Source organism: Gouania willdenowi, chromosome 7 (genome assembly GCF_900634775.1).
Source record: "Gouania willdenowi chromosome 7, fGouWil2.1, whole genome shotgun sequence".
Classification (NCBI taxonomy): Eukaryota; Metazoa; Chordata; class Actinopteri; order Blenniiformes; family Gobiesocidae; genus Gouania; species Gouania willdenowi.
In genome coordinates, this window is record NC_041050.1 from 30,673,586 (window position 1) to 30,694,403 (window position 20,818).

Consider the following 20,818-nt stretch of genomic DNA (forward strand, 5'->3'; position numbering starts at 1 on the left):
AGACATGGAGGAGGCGGGGGGACCCACACACGGCTCTCAGCTCTGCTCGGTCGGGCAGCGGACGGCGGCTCTGCTCTGTGTGCTGTGGAGGATTAGCAGTGAACGGCGGTGATTTGCATGTGATGCGGTGGCTGTCAGCTCCAGTCTGGCTCTGCCGTCCCCGCTGCTCTGGAGGTCCGCCCGGCCTGGATGAGTTGGTGTGAGTCTCGCTGACGTTACTTAGCTCACGCTATCGGCTCACTACTGCTGGGCACTTCAAACAAGTTGTGAGAGGATCGATCCCGGACGGGACTGTGTCCGTCCGCTTGTTTGTTTTAGCCTGCACGGACTAGTTGTTCGCCTGGTGGCTCGGCGGCGGCAGCAGCAGCAGCAGCGCTACAAAAAAAGAGGTAAGATGACTTTAAACTGTCAGCTAACGTTTATTTAAAGGCACACATGGGAATGTGGGTCAGCCACGCTCACAGCCAGTCCCTACTTACTACTTAATATTCAAGGTTAGGCGCTAACTAGCTGACTTAGCTCCTAGAGCCCACACGTATGGAAGGCGGCAGCCGCTCAGTGCTACACCCAACAGTTTTCCCTTTAAAATATCGTGTTTATAACTTGGCCGTATTTTCATTTACTGTAGTTGCGTATCCGGTTACACTCCAGTCAGTGACTCGAAGAATCCACAGCAGCGTTAGCATTACATTTCCAAAAAACCAGTGTGACAGGTTGTCACCCGGTGTTTTGAGTTAAATAGTTTCCCAATTAAGTGATGACTTGCTCTGTGAACGAGGACCAAACATGGAGCTGCCCTCGTAGGTGCCGTATTGTTTATATCTCAATAACTTAATTTGGCACTAAAATGTTGATAATCTGTGTATGTACGTAATCTTAGGCAATTGCATTGATTAGAAACGTACAGGTGTCGGTAATGTTTTATAAACAGGTCGTAAGATAGTGACAGCGAGCTCATCATTTTTCCGGTGGGCAGGATTCCCAATCGAAATGTGACGTTTTTTTTTTTTATTTAAAAATTATTATTAATATTTTAGAAATGTTGCAACTAGGTTATATAAAACAAAAAGAGAGGGAGAGATTTTTTATTTTATTTTTACTTTTTATTTTTTATTTTTTGACAGTCGGAAATCAGCCCAAGTTAACTTGGACACCAATAGATTCATCGCACCGAACAAGTCTCAACGCTATACTTAGTTTTTATGGCAACAGACAGTAGTGAATTACGCGTTTCTTACTGTCTTCAACATGAAAACACATTTAGACTACACCTTTAAAACTGAAAAAAAAAAAAAAAACAAAAAACAAAAACAAACATGCATGAACAAACAAAGGGAGAGTCTAAAGGTGTTTGTCAATGCAAAGTTGCATATTTGTATTTGTTTATCTATATATGCATTAATCCACCAGGAGGCCTGAGATTTAAAAAAAAAAAAAAAAAAAAAAGTATCCCCCACCCCCAAAGCCCTCTCCTCTACTCTGTGCAGCAGTGATCAACATTGCTCAGTATGTACACAGGCATGGAGCCCGACCCTAAAGCACCCACCGAGTACACTGGAGCTGAGGAAAACAATAATACAGATGTCTCTCAGACCCAATGAAGACAGCACACAGATAACTGAGCACAGCCTTGGGCCATAATGTTTATGCCGTAGGCCCTGTTTGTCTAAAAAAAAAAAAAAAAACTTCAATTAATTTCCAATTTTGTCCTGACCTGCATGTTCTACTGTAGGATTTATTTTTGTTTTACAGTTTTTAGAACAAGAATGTGGACAGTGGTTGATAGTTATAGCCAAGAATCTAGGCACTAGGCCAGTGGTTCCCAACGTTTTTCTTATTCTTATCATGACCCCATTTCTATATCACAAAAATCTGGTGACTCTCATAGACTTTATTCTCTCTAAAATTAGTTTTTTGATCATGGTTGTTATAATGTGTTCCAGTATTAGTGCACAAAGTGACAATATGCACCAGCGTAGAGATTTTTATACTGCATTTTATTTTAACTTGATTCATAATTGAGAAAGTGAAATTATAGAAACACAATTGTGTGAGATTCCGTGTGGCATTTTAATTTGATTAAGATCATTGTTATTTAAGCTCCATTATTTACCGCTTTTAATATTCTTTAAGCTCGATGAGCTTTCTTCCTCTTACTGCACTGTATATCTGTTTCTGTGATATTATGTGTTGTTTTATAATTGTAAAAAAAATAGATCAATAAAAAGTGTAAAAAATCAAATTTTAATGAGCAATTTTTGTTTTATTATTATTATTAGACATTTCAGATGACCCCACATAGGGTCACGACCCCAAGGTTGGAAAAACCCTGCCCGAGGCATTGTATGGTAGGGATGTCCTGATATAACTTTTTCACTTCCGATATGATACCGATATTGATCTGATACAATATCTGCACAAATCATACATACTTTTATGACTTATTTTGTAGTGTGTAATGTTAGAAAAGGCTTGATCAAGTGATGTTATTCAAGCAGAGAATAATAGTCAGCAACAGTAGGTTACTGTGTTGGAGTGTCACAGTCACCTATGGATAGAAGTGCTGGAGGCCGATAAAATCCAATATTCGGTTTTTTGGCTGATATTGGACCGATATCCGATATCAATATCGGATCGGGACACCTCTAGTGTGTGGGTGTAAGTTGATCACAACAATGCTTTTTTTTCACTCTTCTTTTCCTATTATTGCAGGTGATCTTGTTTGTTTTTAATGTTTTACAGATTTATTTCACACACTTCTCTTTTGACTTTTTAATTGGCTTTTGTTTTTCATGCCAGTTGCATTAAGGTCAAATATAGTTGAAAGGGAAGCAACGTATCAGTTCTTAATCAAAAACCGATAACGCAACAGCATCAAAACATATTTGTTGACACTTGCAATGAACGAGCTGACGGTGTTGTTATGAAAATGTTCTACCGGTAAATGTTTCCTGTCAGTTTGTATTAAGACTGAAGCCTAGGTCATAACATTTAAAACCTTTTATATTTTGATGAAAAACAGGCTGTTTTCAGTAGATCATTATATGGTGACAGAAGTACTTGGAATCACACAGTTGATAAAGAAAACAGCAACTGTCATTAGTTAAATTGTGATTTAAGAACAGAGTGGGATGAGTATCGATGCCCAAACTGTAGAAGCACCTCTGTTTTTAATCATAGAAAGCTTCAGAAAAAGGATTTGCTAACTTTGTCTACACACAAACACGCAGCACTCCTGTTCCTGTTCCCTGTGCTTCCTTGGTAATCCAGGCATGACCACACAAGCGTGTGGATATCATGACATAAGCCTATTACAACCAAGGTCAACTCAGACAAACCTAGTAGTAACCTACAGAGTGCACAACATGCAAACATGCTAGTGTCAAGGATCATTAAACCCAAGTTCTGTTTCAGGTAGGACAAAAACACCAGATGCAGTCGTGATTAAATCCACTTTGCAGATGTTTCTGCCTCAGAGCTTTTTTAGGATTAAAGTCTAAAGTGAATTTGCTGGATCCTCCCAATCGTCCTCTCTCTGATACATTTGATATTTTGAATCTAGTGATGCCAGGCTGTTTCTTCTGTATTGAACATTTAGATATTTGCATTTTGTTAATATTTAAACCTGATTCCTGATTCCTTTTTTTGTTTTTTAAACAGTGGAGCTATGATGGCTACGTGACAGGAGATGAACTGCTGTGTCAGCTCCAATAGGAACCATGGAGGGGTTTCACCAAACTGCCACAGAGCAGCACGAGGGAGTAAATGGCTACTCTGAGCCCAGGTCCCCTCAGCAGGACACAGCGGACGTCAGATGGATAGCACCGGTAGAAGAGTGCGAAGGCTCGGACAATGACGTTGGCACAAATGTGTCGGACTTGACAAACCTGTCGAAGGTAAAGTCCAGGGAGAGCGAGGATGAGGAGCAGACGGAGGATAAGTTAACTTCTGATCGACTGGAGGTCGACCAGAAGAGACGACAGAAAGAAGGTGAAGATCAGGAGGGGAACGATCACAACAAGCAGGTCAGCAGCGCGTCGTCCAGCAACACAGGTGAGACTTTGAATTTAAGGTATTTAATGTATTACCAATAAACAAATCATGTGCAGCTTTTTATAAAAAAAAAAAGCACATTAAAAGGACTTTTTAGAACGATTTAATACCTTGGGAAATAGACTATGGAGAGTCGCCATTTTGGACAGTATATGACTCAGTTTCGTTGATCGGCAATGGTGCATTGTGGGAGGTAACAAGTCTGTTTACATTGTGGGAAGTGTAGTTTTTCTGTTGGCTCTCGGTGCAAAGCAGCCGTGCGTGACCTCTCCTTCAGTGATAAAGTGCAGCATCCTGGTTGTATGTTAGGAGAGGATTAAATATAATTTTTCTAAGCAACTACCTGACGGACAGAGCTGTTGTTATCAGCAGAAACAAGGCTGTGTAGTGAGGTGTTGGAAGTGCAAAAATATGGCTGCTAGAAAGCGGTGTGAAAGGATATCTGTTTATTGATGTGATGAATGATGCGTCACTAACTTCGGGGATCAGCACCTGATGGCGCCCTAACGAGCAGGTAAGTTCTCCTTACAGAGTTCATCATTTACAAGGAAATAAGAGGGAACAATCTGGTGGGGATGCAATTCGTGCCATGACACCCGCCAATAGTATCCCCTGCAAGCAGAAATGTAGTAGTGCTCTGAACAAGTACGTTTACAAGCTGCATTGAGACTTTCCGTGGAGGAATTGTGTCAGATCGTGTCTGATTTCAATCGTAACTTTGGCTTTGTGCCCATTAGCTTAGCCCACAGATCCCTCTAATTTCAGCTCTGCTTAAAGCGGCCCTCGCATATCACAGTATTTGGTCCGAATGGAAATGTTTTAAGTGTGTATCCCGTACGGAGCAAACGTCTGGCTAACTCTGACCTAGTGTCATTATTTGGCTAGGAGACGCAAAATAAATGTTCCTGTGGGGTTTTTCCTCTTGTTGTTATAGCAACCCTTGTCTTTACACGCCGCCAATGTTCAGATTGTGTAGAAGATTAACTGAACACAGTTGCCTAGCAACAGCTAACAAGAATCAACAAAAGTACGTCATATCCTGAGCAAAATGTTAGTTTATGCCCCAAATTATAAAATCATTCTAAAAAGTCCTTTTAATGTGTTTTTTTTTTTTTCTTTAAAGGTGCTTATATTTTGTTGTTAATTGGTAATATGTTGAACACATTATTGTTGTATAGATTTGCACTACAGGTACACTTTAACATCTTTAATCATCTTTTTTCCCTTTTAATGCAGATCTCTCGTACTCTTCATCACCTTCGCTGTCGGAGCAGCTGCGTCTGGGCCGAGAGGAGAACCCAAGCTCTGGGATCAGTGTGGAGTGCAAGGTCTGTGGGGACAAGGCCTCTGGCTTCCATTACGGGGTGCACGCCTGTGAAGGTTGTAAGGTAATGGTTTGATTTCTCTCTGTAGATCGAATTTGTTATATAGAAAATAATAATAAAAAAGAAAAACTGCTGTTTGGATCTGTATCCTTTGACTTTCCCAACATTTTTTCTCTTTATTTTTTTGGCTCAGGGCTTTTTCCGGCGAACCGTCCGGATGAAACTGGAATATGATCGGTGTGAGCGTTCCTGCAAGATTCAGAAGAAGAATCGTAACAAGTGCCAATACTGTCGCTTCCAGAAGTGCCTCGCTCTGGGAATGTCTCATGATGGTTAGTGTAATCATGTCCATGCAGATCTAGGAGTAAAGCGACTGTAATAGAACAGTGAGATAAAAAAAAAAAATATTAGTACACAACCAAAATAATCCTGAAAACATATCTAAGATGGAAAAAAAATATTAAATCTTAAGTAAACACCAAACTACTCTTATTAGTTTTAAAATCAACTTCAGTTTTTGCGATATTGATCACAAACTAAGCTGTATTTGTGCCGATGTGGTACAAATTAAATTCTCTAAACCGATCTTCCAAAAAAGAAGCTTTTTAGAAGCTCTGCCCCAAATGAGAGCAGCGTGTGTGTGTGTGTGTGTCTGCACAGCGATCCGATACGGACGTATGCCTGAGGCGGAGAGGAAGAAGCTGGTTGCAGGCCTGATTGCAGAAGAGCTCAACGTCAGCAAACCCGGTGGCTCCGACCTGAAGACGTTGGCCAAACAAGTCAACACAGCCTACCTAAAGAATCTCAGTATGACAAAGAAGAGAGCACGCAGCATCCTTACAGGCAAAACCAGCAGCACATCGGTAAGGCTTCTGTAGGAGCTCTGCATGCAGCACAGTCATGTTTGAACCTTCTTTGGTCTGCATGCCTTTCATTACAGTCCTCCGTGTTGATGCAGTCAGCTGAAACATATGAAAACAAACACAATGGCTGTGTTTGAAATGGTATACTACTAACGTACTACTCATACTAAGTCTGATGTCTAAATTAGTATGTAGTGTTCACATTTGATAGTAGGAAAAGATTGAGTACGCGACAAATACTCTGATGCATACTATATCGGGACATTTTTTAAGTATGCACAGTGGGCACAATAGTCATACTCAACCGCCCCATAATGCATTGCGAGCGGAATGTAAAATCGTGCTGGGACCGGCTTCAACCTAAAAACCAAACATCCTCTTTTCAAAACAAAAGCATCTCTTCTTGTTTTCCATTAGTGTTTTGATGCTTTTGTAAATAGGGCTCTTGTTTTGAAGTTAACCGGAAGTTTAGTCAGTAGCACAATGGCGCATTGGCGGGTTTCTGAAACTCTCCGTGAGTTTTATGGATCAAATGAGCACATGTTGATATTCTACTCGGTCACTTTCTCACTTAAAATGCTTTCAGAACTTTCAAAGGTGGAGAATGAACTGAGATATTTAGGCTCAGTGTTCTTCAGGTTTTTGTCGTTGTAGGTTCGAAATGCATCTTGGGAAACTTGGAAGTATGCTTTAGTGCAGCGACTCTCAACTAGTTGGTCGGGACCCAAAAGTGGGTCACCGACCTGTACTGGGTGGGTCGCAGACAGCTGGTCAAAAATAAATAAATACTTAATGTTGCATGTTGGACTTGTCTTTTATTTTGAAAGAAACTTTTCTTTTGATAGGCATGCTGTAAAATGCATGTTGCACAGGAAAATTATTAGATTTGTCTTAAAAAAAAAAAAAAAGATTCTATATGTGTGTTTTTAACAGCTTTTTTTGAAAAACTAAATTTGGTTTGTTGAATTCTTGGGTCGCGATTTAATGAATGTGGCAAAATGTGGGTCCCAGGGTGAGACCAGTTGAGAACCCCTGCTTTAGTGAAAACAGCCTTCATCTTAATCATACTTACTGTATATAGTAGATAGTACTGTATATACTCATTGAGTTTGTAGTGTATAGTACGCAGTCTGCCATTTCAAACACAGCCAATGTTCATCATTTTCGTCAACCCGCTTTTTGGACAACTACCGCCTATTTTAAAGCAAAGCTAGTGGAGTAACGTGGGCACTGGAGGCACACTCCTCTTTTTACTGAGAAGAAGAGATAGATGGAGTAGAGCGAAGAATGGTCCAGGAAACTCAAAAACCTGCAGTTTCGTACCCAATGTTACCAAATCAGCGGGTTTCTTGCTATATGTTACGATTTTTCAGACGCTCCTGGTCGCCTCTGATTTAAAATGCGTCCTTTCACCTATTCCTTGTGTGTAATGTGAAGTTGCAAAAGTGATGAGAATGAAGTTTGTCTTTTTTCTAGTATTTCATACCATGCACTTTTATAAGGATGAACTTTAATACTGATGAACCTTTTATTTGGACAGACTTTTACTCGACCTTATGTTGTTTTTATGATAACTGTGTCTGTCTGGCTTGAATCTTTGAAGTGTCCTTGAATGTTGTTGGGAGGGGCAAGTGCAATTTTATTGTACTTTGTGTAATGACAATAAAAAGATTCTATTCAATTATCATTGCTGCAGCGAAGCATCAGGACATTAAATTCCAACTGCAGGTGTATTCTCAGCTTGTTTTTCCCATGAGTAATGAATTCTTGTGGTCTATCATCACTATGCAATAAGCGTTTTCTGTTTTTGAGATGTTTATTTTATCCTTTCACTGCTGATTAGCAAGAGCTGCAAAAGTGATTTGACAATGAAGATACATTTTATTCTGTGTATAGGTGAACAGTTTGACACCAGGTGCATTCACACGACTCTCAGTGCTTCTGCAACTTTCCATGAATGCCATTAGAAAATCTTTGCCATTACCGACCAGTTGTTTTTGTGGTCCCTCTTTCAGCCATTTGTGATCTACGACATGGACACGCTGTGGAAAGCAGAAAGTGGTTTGGTGTGGAGCCAGCTGGTCCCGTCTGCTCCCCTAACCAAGGAGATCGGGGTTCACGTGTTTTACCGCTGCCAGTGCACTACGGTGGAGACCGTGCGAGAGCTAACCGAGTTCGCCAAGTGCATTCCAGGGTTTGTGGACCTCTTCCTCAATGACCAGGTCAGTCACCACCATGTTTGTTTTACAACTGGAAAATTTCCAGAAACCCGCTCAGGGACACTTATGTTTGTATGTGTTGCACTATCTGCAGGTGACTCTGTTAAAGTATGGCGTGCACGAGGCTATTTTTGCCATGCTGCCATCTCTCATGAACAAAGACGGACTTCTGGTGGCCAATGGCAAAGGCTTTGTTACGAGGGAGTTCTTGCGCAGCTTGAGGAAGCCGTTCAGCGAGATCATGGAGCCAAAGTTCGAGTTTGCTGTTAAGTTCAATGCTCTGGAGCTGGATGACAGTGACCTGGCCTTGTTTGTTGCTGCCATTATTCTCTGTGGAGGTGAGACACACTGCTGCATGAACAGTTGTATTACATATTACATACTGTATTAGTTACTGGGCACGGTATGAGCCAGGGTGTCGCAAGGCCAACCCAAAAAAAGTGATACACAGATTCACTCCTGTGGGAATTTAGAGAGCACACACGTTTTTGGACTGTATGATGATAAGCCAGTACTGGGTCATTTCAACAAATGCAAATGCACTTTGGTCTAAAAAAAAATTCTGAAATTTTGTCCAATTTTTCCGTGATTATTCAATAGGCAGGTAAACTGTAAATGTTTAGTTTGATTTAGAGTTTCTCTAGGTACGTAATGGCACTGCTGGGGGTACTTGAGAGAGAGAAAATGGGAAATTAACAAAATAATAATTAAGAAATTTGGGGTTTTATAATGTTTATTTTTAGTTAAATAATAGTCATAATAATGATGATGGAAATGATCTTGACTAGAACATGAACTGAAAATACAAAGGTCAGTTAAGGTCCCACACAAGGCGGGAGATGACTGGAAATGATAAAAACTATAGAAATAAATCTATTCAGGAGGCAATAAATACTGTTTTATGTACTTATTAACAAAATTAGAGTCTTTAAAGTGTGTGCGATCACTCATTCATTCCATCGTCATCATCAAGTTTTTTCATAGAATTCTGAGCAAAATGCTGCAGTTGGACAAAGAGGGGAATTGGATTCAAGAATAAGAGAAAGGGAGCCACTGGTTTGATTAATGCTTATTGAGATATAGCCAATTTAACGAGGGACGTGTCAATTTTTGTGCATTTTTTTTTTAAATTTTATTTTCAGCTTCAAATATCTCGGGAACTACATCACATGGGAAACTGAAATTTGGTTTAGTAATAAAGCTCCACCTACTTTCTCCGAATATACAAAAACATCTGCTATACATCCTATCTGGTGGACATGCCAGCCCCTCAAAATTGTAAAAATGTTTTCTGGTTTTTGGGCTCGAACATAAACAAAGTTGTTCAGTAAACAACTTAGCATATGCCTCAGCTCCCTGTCATTTTATCAGCTTTGAGCTATGTACATAGACATCACCATCAATGATTAGTCATATATGCATTGGTTCTTAGGTGACTGTCTCTTGAAATCTGAAAAAATACTTTTGTTTTTTTAAACTATTTTCATTGGCCCATAACTGCATGTGGGAATGTAAGAAAAATAAAATCTGATTTCTGTTTTAATTTATAGTACAAAAATTGCTCTTTCTTGAGATATAAAACAAATTTTCTTTATGTGACTTCTTAAACTTTTAACTTAACTTTGAGGCTATTTCACCCGTCTTTTACATTAGGCCATTGTAGATTACCCATGTGCCTTATAAGCCTTTGTTATTTATTAGTTTTTCACTAGTAACCTAAGAAATATCTCAAAGTATTCATCTGATCAAATGATAATCACTGAACAATTGGTAAAAATGTCAGAAGTGCGTGGAATGTCCTGAAAATGTGTTAAAATTACATTAAATGACCCAGCTAGTTTCACATCCATAATAATTGAATAAATGGATGAAGTTTTTTATCCTAAAGTATTGCTGTTGTTATGAAAAGCTTGAACTGTGGGTAAAAAGTGGAGTGGGTGTAAAAAATGGAGAAATGTCGGTTTACATCTAAACATATTTCAGTGTTTTGTACACAAGACGCATAATCTAACACTTAATAATGTAATGATTAAAGGCATTTTAGTGAATAAATAAACAAAACATTTGTTAATGTGCTTTGATCAGTAAGTATTTGTGTTAATAAATCTATAGGTGAAAAAAATACGAGAAGACTGGCTTAGATCTTTTCTAACTTTCATACTTAACCGCACAGCTGTGTTAATGTTGGTACATTTTACATAAAAAGCTCCTAAAGCAGGGGTGTCAAGCTCATTTTAGTTCAGGGGCCAAATACAAAGCAGTTTGATCTCAAGAGGGCCACAGATTTTACGTAGGAAAACGAGTAATTTTAACATTATTGTGCCCTAGTTTGCACTTTTACGTACATTTCCTAGATTTGTGACACATTTCTATTTAATTAGGGAAAATGTTTTGTAATAATTTGAGGAAAATTAAAAGATTTTGTAAGAATTATTCTTTATTTTTTCAATAGTTTAACATTAAAAATGACAGCCATTGTGCAATATATCCACTATCCAAGCAAAAAAAAGTGACAGATATAAGTTCCTGCAGGATCTTCACTTACATTTTTTTTTATTTTGTGACCAAGTTTTATTTAATTTGGGAAAGCTTTGTGGAATAATTTGAGAAATATCTCAGGATTTTGGAAAAATTGAGAGTTCATTTAAACAAATTGAGACTAAAAAGCACAGCCATTGTATGATGTAAGCAGTGTGAAAACTGTGAGCCCTGCAAATATTCTGGAGTTTTGTTGATTTTGTGTATTTGGAGGGACTGGGATATCTACAGCTGAATTAATTATTAATTTACACATACGCTGGCCCCTACATCTTGAGTTTGACACACGTTCTAAAGACTCACTGAGACACGAGTCGCTCTGAACTGATGTGTTTTGTTTTTTTTTTTGCGTCTCTTGTCTTTCCAGATCGTCCGGGGCTGATGAACGTGAAGCAGGTGGAGCAGAGTCAGGACAGTATCCTCCAGGCTCTGGACCTTCACCTCCAAGCCAACCACTCGGACTCCGCCTACCTCTTCCCCAAGCTGCTGCAGAAGATGGCCGACCTACGTCAGCTGGTTACAGAGAATGCACAACTTGTCCAAAAGATCAAAAAGACTGAGTCAGAGACGTCGCTCCACCCACTACTACAAGAAATCTACAAAGACATGTATTAGCATTCTCCTGCTCAGACTGCTTTTAGCAATACTGTTACAGACTGAACGGACATAAAAATCAAAAATAATACACTGCATCAGTTTAAGTACTGTTCACCATACGGGCATGGATTTTACACACAGATGGGTCGGACACACCTGTAGAGCCTCGACCTGTCTTCACAATGTGAGCGTGAATCCCAGCACTGTGTGTGTGCGCAAGAAAGAGTGATAAGCATCTGGAATCATTTGCTGTGAGCCCTAGTTTCCCACGCTGGTCACCTAATGGGAGGATTGATATGTTTTTGCACTGCGGCTGCTCCAGTTTCTCCCTCGCAGCAAAGCTGACCCCACAGAGAGAGAGAGGGTGGCTTCCTCCTCCTCCTCGTTCACCTCGGCTCTGTTTTCAGGAAAGCATATCATGTTCTGACACCATGTGGCATCGTAGACAAAGGCGTGTGATCACTGAAGCGATTGTAACAATCTCAGACTTTAATGAAGTTTAAATGCACAACAGGCATTTGTTTACATCATTACCCTCATCTGTGGAGCGCTGATTGTAAAGTTGCGCATGCCTAAAGAAACGGCAACTTTTCGCAACAATGTCAATGTTAAATGTAAATGTTAAATAATAAATCTAAATGTTAAATATAAATTTTGAATATAAATCTAAATGTCATGGGTGAAACTAAATATTTAGCTGATGTAGAATTTCAACAGAAGTAATAAAATGAAAGATCATTGACGTCTAAATCTAAAATATTAAATCTAAATCCATTCATTCGTTTTCTGACCCACTTGTTCCTGTTTTACAGGGTCGTGGGGGTCTGCCGGTGCCTATATCCGGCTCACACTAGGCGTTACGCAGGGGTCGCAGTCCATTGCAGGGCAACACACAGACACACAACCACTCACACTCGTATTTACTCCAATGGGCAGTTTACAGACTCCATTCAACCCAACAGTCATGTTTTTGGATTGTGGGAGGAAGCCAGAGTATCCGGAGGATACGGGGAGAACATGCAAATTCAGCACAGAAAGGACACAAGTGTCCACCCCAGGGTTTGAACCCAGGACCTTCTTGCTGTGAGACAGACATGCTAACGACTAAGCCTCCATGTGCCCTAAATCTAAATATTTAATTCAAATGTTAAATCAAAATATGAAATTCTAAATGTTAAATCAAAATATGAAATCTAAATGTTAAATCAAAATATGAAATTCTAAATGTTAAATCAAAATATGAAATCTAAATGTTAAATCAAAATATGAAATCTAAATGTTAAATCAAAATATGAAATCTAAATGTTAGACCACGGATAGCGCTCGTTTACGTCAATTATCTTTTATTTTGTTACTTCCAGTGAATTTGCTTATTAGCCAAGTATTTAGTTTCACCCATGACATTTAGATTCAACATTTAAATTTAACATTTAGATTTAATATTGACATATTTTTACAAGAAAAGTAAAATAAATTTCACAAATATTGCTGTAAATCTGGTCAAAATTAACATAAAAAATTCACATATGTTTTTGTTGCCAACTGTTGCAAAGTGTTGCAGTTCATTTTAGCATGCGCAACTTTACAATCGGCGCCCCATACTCAATATCACAACCCACATCATCATCATCATCAGTGGTCATCGTCGTGCCATTTGGTTTGAGGAACACAAACTGGGCTGGATCCAGCAGTGTTGAGCTCTTGTATAGTATGATTGTGCAATATCATTCATTTTCCATTGGTCAATAAAAGTGGGATCTCAGGTTTGTGTCTGAAAACCAACTGCTTGAGCAGTATTTTGCAGTCTGTGCAGCACACATTTCATTTCTGAGGTTGACACTATGAAATCACGACGCAGTGAAGTACAACGAACAGCTGATCTGTTCTTTATGTCTGACATCCAACATATGAGCTTCCCATCTTAGAAAAAAAAACATCTTATGTTGGATTAATCTATGTAATTCTGTTAATAATTATTTGTAATTGTTGATCATATTTGTCTTGGCGCAACGTAAGTATATCATGTTTTGTGTTCTATGCCTGCCTGTTTCAGTCGTACCAAATATCAAGCAAACCATCAGACTTCCATTTTTTTTATTTTTTTAAATGCAAGTATTTGTATAAAACCCGCAAAACTGAACCATGAGAAGTACACACAGCGTCCTGTACAATGTTTTGAAGTGTATTGAAGATGTACACATCAAAGTTATACTCTCTGAGTACGCTTTGATTTGTCTGCATGAAACTGTACAACACGCATCAGCGTGAAGATGCTGTGTCCGTGAGCTCCTCTGTTACCTTTCATATTCTTTGTTTCTGTTCCACCATGTCCACGCTTTTGCACTCAATCCACGGTCAGTGTGTGCTCTTACTGTCGTCAATCCCTATCTACCTCTAATGTTAAAGCGAACTACATTATTCCACTGTCTCCTCTCCCTCACAGTCATTTTTCTGCCTTACTTTCTGCTGTGGGTACACATTTTTGCAAAAATGTTATACTTAAGGTTTGAAGTGCCAAAGGTGTGCATAGATGGACAGAGAAATAACACATGTATGTCTGTAAGTAATGGATTGATGTATTTCTTTACACAAAGAAAGTTTGAGACTTGAAATATTTTTTTTTCTTTATGGTTACATGTAACCAACCTGCAGAATTAGTCAAGTCATATTTCTATTATAAACGTGGATTACAAAAAATAAATCTTGTTTTTTTTCTTCTTAAACTTACAAAAAATTAAAATTAAAGAAGTTAGTAGTTAAATCATACGCAAAAACTGCAAATCACAAAGCAGTCGGTCTGACATTTATTTTAACTACATATGAAAGAACAAAACACTACATGACACGTTGACCTATGGTCAAAAAAGCATCTATTTCCTTATATCGTCACCAAAACAAAGATTTATGTGTTTTTTCTTTTAAAAAATAAAATAAAATAATGATATATATATTAAAAAAAAATTTTCATTTAATAAAATATTTGCATTAGGAATGACATTTTAATGAAAGAAAAAAGGTGTTCAAACGTAACTTTTTGGTATTTTATTTTATATTAACGTACATAAGTTTTATATAATGTTAAAACTTTCATCATATTTTTTGTTTTTGGGCAATCATTTGTGTAATTATATATATTCAAACTTTTGTCATCTTTTTTGTATTCGGACAATAATGTGTCTAATATATTATTATTAATATCATTATATAATTACACAAATTATTGTCCAAATACAAAAAATATGACAATTGAAACAGTTTTTTTCAAATTGTTCAAATGGGTTTGTTTTTTTTTTGCTTTGCCCTCAAATGTTTATTTACATTTCAACACTTCTTTTATTTTCTAAATTGAAGCATTTGTTTTTTAGTTTGAATAACAACAGGGACATTTTGATGACATTTACAACCCGGCCGTGGCGTTAGACTGCGCACTTTGTCGAGTGTTGTTATGACGTCATACTAATGCGCGAGTAGTTGATATGGGGGCGTGGCATAGCCGCTGTTGGTCCAACAGGTAACGTGCGGGCTACGTCACAGCGCCGCGTTCCTATTGGTCCGTGGCGCCGTTAATTGGTGGAGAGTAGCGGCTGTTTTCTATTTAGACACAGCGCTGACCGTTTGTCTTTGGCTACCTTCAACGCTCACAGAGAGGGTTAATGGACGACCCCCGGAGAGAACGCCTCTGTTGGTGAGCAGTGACCCACCGGAGATAGACCTTTAAATTCCTGCTAAAGATGCTGTCTGGGACAGTTTATATTAGAAGTGTCATTTAAAGCAAAGTTAGGCCTGCACAAATTGACGTTAGTCGATAGCTGCCATATTATTGAATAGTTATCTATCTGTGATAATATTGACCTGCAAAAAAAAAGTTGTAAATTATTGGCAATTTGTGGTGTTGGTAGTTTCCATGGCATTTAAACGCAGCATTTATTTGTGGTGACTGTTTACAAACGCCAAATGCACGATATAGTCTTATTTTATTTATCGAGCCGTTTTTTTCTTTAACTCCTGTCAAACTGTCATTGTGTAGTCTCGAAAAAAACTGTTTTTAAGCCTTAGCTTGTTTTTATTTTGGTGCTTTGAGTCTATAAACATTAGTCTGACTCTTGGGTGACTTTTAAAACATGTTTTCTCAGGTAAAGTACATTTTAGGCAGTGTTTGAAAGAACAGTCCCTTCAATTATGATTTATGGAATATAAACGATATTGTCGGTCTTTAATCTAGGTTTTTTTTTTTTTTCAATCACCGTCAATTGAATGACAAGGTGCTTTTTGTAAAACTAAAATTCATTATCTCAATACATTAACAATAATTGCTGTCAATGCATTTAGAGCAACTGTTTTTGGAATGGAGAGTCATATCTTCTAATCATAAATGTTATGTGTTGAAACCACATAACATTAGCCCAATGTCTCTACCATTGGCATTTGAGCCAATACAGTGGTTAACACGTCCCAGTAAATGATTTTAAAACAAGAAGGAAATCCAAGTTGGCTAACCCTATGTTCATTATTTAAAGGGGCCATATCATGCTAAATCCACTTTTTTAGCCCTAAAATGCATTTTGTTGTATATTTAGCGTGTTTAAAAGTACAGAAAAGTTCAAATTAGTCTCTTCAGGTGCTCCGTTGATATCTTTATATTCTGTTTTGGTCATATTTTTCAATGTATTTTGATTTTTCTATTCTCTATTATGTTTTTTGAACAATAACGTCACAGTATTTGCAGCGGAACTGCCAAATTAGGACATCAACTCCAGGCCCAACACTTTGAGCAATCCGCCATTTTTATTTCTCACTTTTATTTTGTAGTCCAAGCTCCAGGATGCCGAAGTTACGTGAGGAAAGGTCAAAATGTTCGGTTGTTGGATGTAGTAACCCACACGCTTCATTACACCGTCTCCCAGCATCAGAATATTTTCGAAGTGCCTGGTTTAGTTTTATTTTTCATGGAAATGTACCCACATCTGTGGGTAAGGTCATTTTTGTGTGCGCGACGCACTTGAAGGTTGACTGCTTCGGCAACCTCCGCCAGTATAAAGAAGGATTTGCCGAAAGACTTTGTCTGATTGAGGGTTCAATTCCTTCTATCTTGGGAGACGATGAACAGAGCACTTTGGTAAGCTGTAAATAACGCTAAAAAGTGTGACGATAAGACGTCCCGTCATTGTTTTGTTAGCATTAGCAGTTGCACCATTGTCAAATGTTAGCACTGTGCTCATTTTAGATCCTTGATGATATGGCCTACGTGATTTAATTCAAGTCTAAAGTTTTCATTAGTCATTTCATTCTGCCGTTTTTGTCTCCGAAAAGACTATTAAAATGCATTTCGTGACGTGAGCTTGGCGCTAGCATTAGCTTGGTGCTTGTGTTAGCTCACTTGTTAGGGTTCTGCAAGTTCATCATCATTTTCATCTCGCTGCGCCGGGTCCGACTCTGGCTCGAACATGTAAGGCTGGATGGACAAGTCTTCCGTTGTTGACATTTTGTAAATAACGTGTGAATAAAAAGTTTCTGCCGCTAGACAATCGTATCTCTTCTATCAAACTACAAAAATGGCCAAACAGGGTGGAGTTGAACCGAGTGTCACCTCTGCAACCTGGAGAGGGGGCGGGGTATGAAGTGTCAAATTTGCATTTAAAGAGACTGCACCAAAACGAGTTGCTCTTAGAAGCACATCAGAAAAGGGGCCTGTGGAGCTATAATAATGAGGAATTCAGACCCAAGCATTGCAGTTCCGCTTTATATAGACCACAACTGTTTGATTTATATGTAAAAAAGGAAGGATTTAGAAGCATATGTCTCCTTTAAGGAGGAACTGACAAAGATCTAGTTCAATTTAGAAATTGAATTCACTTCTGCAATAAATAAGAAATATTGATGCGCTGAAAGCAAAGTTGTTTCAAATGCTATAAAGTGTTCCTCTTTTTCGTGACAGGAATTTCATTAATGGCTATTGCAGATTTGGGCCCAGGTGCATTTTTCGTCATGAATATCCAGTTCTGCCAACACATCAGATATGTCGGTACTTTCAGAAAGGTTCTTGCTGGTTTGGCGACCGTTGCAAGTAAGCTTACGACTTTTCCTTTTGGTTTAAAAGGCATGCTGAATCATGTTTCAATCAACTGATTACCTGTCTTCTTTAAGGTACGCTCATATCATTCTGCCAGAAACAGATGCTGCAAGAAGAGGTTCAGTGCCAATGGTCTCTTCCAGAATGGTGGTCCCTGTTCCTCCTAGCAGGAGAGGCTCTGAACCCTCTTATGTGCAGACTGGGGTGAGGGTGGGGCAGGATGGGAACTCGGAGACACTGCACATCACTTCAGACACTCTATATGCTGGCCCAGAACCTGAAGCAAACGTCGTAGGACAACCAGCGCAAGGTTTGTTTTATTATTTCCTACTTCAAATGAAGTTTGCTTTTTGTCAGATATTAATCTCTGATTTCTGCAGAGGTCGACTCTGACACTCCCCAAACATTGGAGTCAACACAACTAAGTGCAAGCAGTGGGCAAAATGAGGTTTGCATTAATCGAGACTATCCCAGTTTTTAGAGATGATTTTTATAGCCGTGAAATCTTTACCTATAGTCTTTGTCTTCAGGAGCCTTCTTCATTTGAGAGATCTGAGGAGGATGCCGGTACCTCCCCTCAAGCTGGAAGTTCTTCTGCAGCTGCTGCAACCTTCAATGCCCAAAGTGAAGATGAGGTGCAGCGGCCCTTCCTCCTCAGCAACACCATCATCTGTGGGATCTGTATGGAACTGGTGTATGAAAAGCTGGATCCCAAGAGTCATGTTTTTGGAATCCTGCCGAACTGCAATCATCCCTTTTGCTTGCAGTGCATCAAGACCTGGAGGAAATCTAAAGACTTTGCCCCGGATGTGGTGAAGTGCGTCACGTGTAAAATAAGACCTTACCTTGTAGAATGATCAGTGGGCCAATTAGAATCCTTTCATGCTCTTTTATTCAGGACCTGCCCACAGTGTCGAGTGAACTCTCCTTTCTACGTGCCAAACAAGTACTGGGTGGAAGGACCTGAGAAGCAGAAAGTAATAGCTGTGTTTAAAGAGAAAGTTGGGTATGTTTCAGCTTATTTACTGTAACGTTAGATGTGAAGGTCATGTGCTTGCTTGTGTTGATGACATTAAGAGACAATCTGGGGTTTCAGTCGCTTACAAAAATTTAAAATATTACTTTTAAAAAATTCACTGCATCCAAAAGTTCAGACATAAGTTTGATAAGATTCTTACAAACTTAAACTATAGATGTGAGGTAGAAAATTTGGGTGTTGCTACAAATTTCAGATAGATGCAGATTGGAAGAGAGTGGGAAACTTATGGAACGCAAGCTCAGGCTTGATCTCCCTCTAGCTAGCCAACTTTGATGAGGGTGTTTAGAAGGCCAAAACATCCCCCGAGTCAAAGGAACGCTACTGATGATGCGTCCCAAATTGATATCCTTCCCATATCTGAGACAAAGCTCCCAGACATGGGCTTCTGTATTTGTGGAACATTATTTTTGGAAGCTATTGTTAACTCTACGGTAAGGTTGATAAATCTGCTCTAAAATGAGTTCTTGAAACAAATGAGATGAGGCTAATATTTATTTAGATAAAACATTTTAAAAAGCAAGATTCCAGTGTGCTTCTTTGAGCTTCAGTTCAAATTAATAAGTTGAATAGCCCAAACCTTAAAAGGTCAGCTATAGTAAGGAATTCAGTTTATATGCTGTGAAATTACTGCTTGTTTTGGTTTTCCAAATGAAGTGAAGGGATTATATTTCAATGCCTTTGTTGGCACTCCATCCACCCTCCCTCCCCCCAATCTACATGAGGGGCGGGTGAAGCACCAACTAAAGGCTGCCCCCCAGTGGCTGGAAATCCTTTCCTTTTTCCACCCTAAACCTCTGATTTTCCCCAGTTTTACACTGTCCTCCCCAATAGGGAACTCAGTTGAAAATCTGCCTTTTCCCCTCTTATCTCCTCCTGTTGTCCTCTCACTTTTCATCTACATACGGGGCACCCTTGTGGTGACCCACAGTTCTCCCGCCCTTGTCCTCCCATGTTATGTGATTGTCTTTTCACGTTTTTTGAATGGGATGAAACTGAAATGTAATTTTGGTGCTCTGTAACATGTGCACTGACAAATAAAGCTGATTTCTGATTCTCTTTCTCCAGAAAGAAGAGCTGCAGCTTCTATGCACGGTCCGGCTCCTGTCCCTTTAAAAAGGACTGCCTTTATCGTCATGACCGACCTGCATGCCACAGGCCTCTGCCGGTAAATCAACGATTGGATTAAGTAATGTAAAAACTCATAACCCATATTGTTCACTAGTGTAAACTCTTTCACAGTGTCTTGGGGATGACGATGAAGATGAAGACTTCATGACTGTAGAACTTTTTAGTCTTCTCATAGCAATGACCTTGCTGGATGGTGATGACGATGAGCTTCTTACTTCAGAGTAGTAGTTTCTGAGCATTTTTGCCTATTACTCAGTGCCTGAAAGCACTGAAAAGGAATTTCGAGAGAAATCACCAATTTGACCCGTCTATCCTCGTAGGCTTTGCTTCTCCTTGAGTAGCCTTTAAGATCAGGGAAACGAGCCATACTCTGAAAACCTGTGCATCGAGCACGTTAGAGTACTGCAGGGGATGATATTCTCAACTCAGAGCTGAGCTAGTCTGAAAACACACACTGAAGTCTGCATAGAAAGTGGTGTACATTGACTTTGCCCTTGATTAGAATAGACTTGTTAATAATGTTCAGTCCTGTTGATGATTTATCCCTACAGTCTTAACCTTGTCAGACTCCTGTGCCTTAGATTCACTTCTAGCCTCTCTCTGGATTCACACAATGGGATTGAGTTTTCCCTTTGAGCAGTTTGCACAATTTTGAGGTTTTAAAGTGTGTGGATGGTAGTTTTAATTGCCTAAAGTAAAAAAAAAAAATAAAAAAAAGTGCCGAAACCTATTGTCCTTACAGATTACGGACCTTATTTCCATTGAACATTAAAAAGAAGCCTTTTTACTTTCTTTGGCAAGATTATTGAATGTTAAGATTTTAGATTTTTAAACAAGTTGTACTTGTCGACAGAAAATAAAACATTGTTTCACATTTCGTCTCTGAAAATGTCAATTTTTATTGAAGGTGTAAAATGTTCTGCTTTGTAGTGCTTTAATTGCTTGATTCATGTCAATTTGTTAATGGTTTCAATCTGTTGAGAGGC

At 38.9% G+C, this 20,818-nt stretch overlaps 2 protein-coding genes across 3 annotated transcripts; both read left to right on the forward strand.

Moving 5' to 3' along the window:
* ppardb (peroxisome proliferator-activated receptor delta b) lies at window positions 1–14,296 on the forward strand. The gene is made up of 8 exons (XM_028452504.1): window positions 1–389; window positions 3,661–4,053; window positions 5,290–5,441; window positions 5,572–5,710; window positions 6,039–6,241; window positions 8,257–8,463; window positions 8,555–8,798; window positions 11,366–14,296. Exons 2-8 carry the CDS (start codon window positions 3,720–3,722, stop codon window positions 11,611–11,613), a joined length of 1,527 nt encoding a protein of 508 aa, XP_028308305.1. The 5' UTR covers window positions 1–389; window positions 3,661–3,719; the 3' UTR covers window positions 11,614–14,296.
* An 809-nt stretch (window positions 14,297–15,105) lies between these two features.
* Window positions 15,106–20,706, forward strand: mkrn4 (makorin, ring finger protein, 4). Of its 2 annotated transcripts, none has more exons than XM_028453542.1 (8): window positions 15,106–15,280; window positions 17,531–17,659; window positions 17,740–17,975; window positions 18,046–18,113; window positions 18,196–18,482; window positions 18,564–18,671; window positions 19,770–19,869; window positions 19,944–20,706. In XM_028453542.1, the coding sequence occupies exons 1-8, from the start codon at window positions 15,249–15,251 to the stop codon at window positions 20,055–20,057; spliced, it is 1,074 nt and encodes a 357-aa protein (XP_028309343.1). In that variant the 5' UTR covers window positions 15,106–15,248; the 3' UTR covers window positions 20,058–20,706. The 2 variants fall into 2 exon arrangements, with proteins under 2 accessions (XP_028309343.1, XP_028309344.1); XM_028453543.1 differs by having other exon boundaries at window positions 15,142–15,280; window positions 17,555–17,659; window positions 17,763–17,975.
* Window positions 20,707–20,818: the final 112 nt, after the last annotated feature.

Excerpts from the sequence above, each read along its gene's own strand:
- ppardb (XM_028452504.1), top strand. The coding sequence starts at position 3,720 with ATGGAGGGGTTTCACCAAACTGCCACAGAGCAGCACGAGGGAGTAAAT. Across the intron at positions 8,464-8,554 it reads ACCTCTTCCTCAATGACCAG|GTGACTCTGTTAAAGTATGG; the intron begins GTCAGTCACCAC and ends CACTATCTGCAG. Across the intron at positions 8,799-11,365 it reads TGCCATTATTCTCTGTGGAG|ATCGTCCGGGGCTGATGAAC; the intron begins GTGAGACACACT and ends TTGTCTTTCCAG.
- mkrn4 (XM_028453542.1), top strand. The coding sequence starts at position 15,249 with ATGGACGACCCCCGGAGAGAACGCCTCTGTTG. Across the intron at positions 17,660-17,739 it reads TGGTTTGGCGACCGTTGCAA|GTACGCTCATATCATTCTGC; the intron begins GTAAGCTTACGA and ends GTCTTCTTTAAG. Across the intron at positions 18,114-18,195 it reads CAAGCAGTGGGCAAAATGAG|GAGCCTTCTTCATTTGAGAG; the intron begins GTTTGCATTAAT and ends CTTTGTCTTCAG.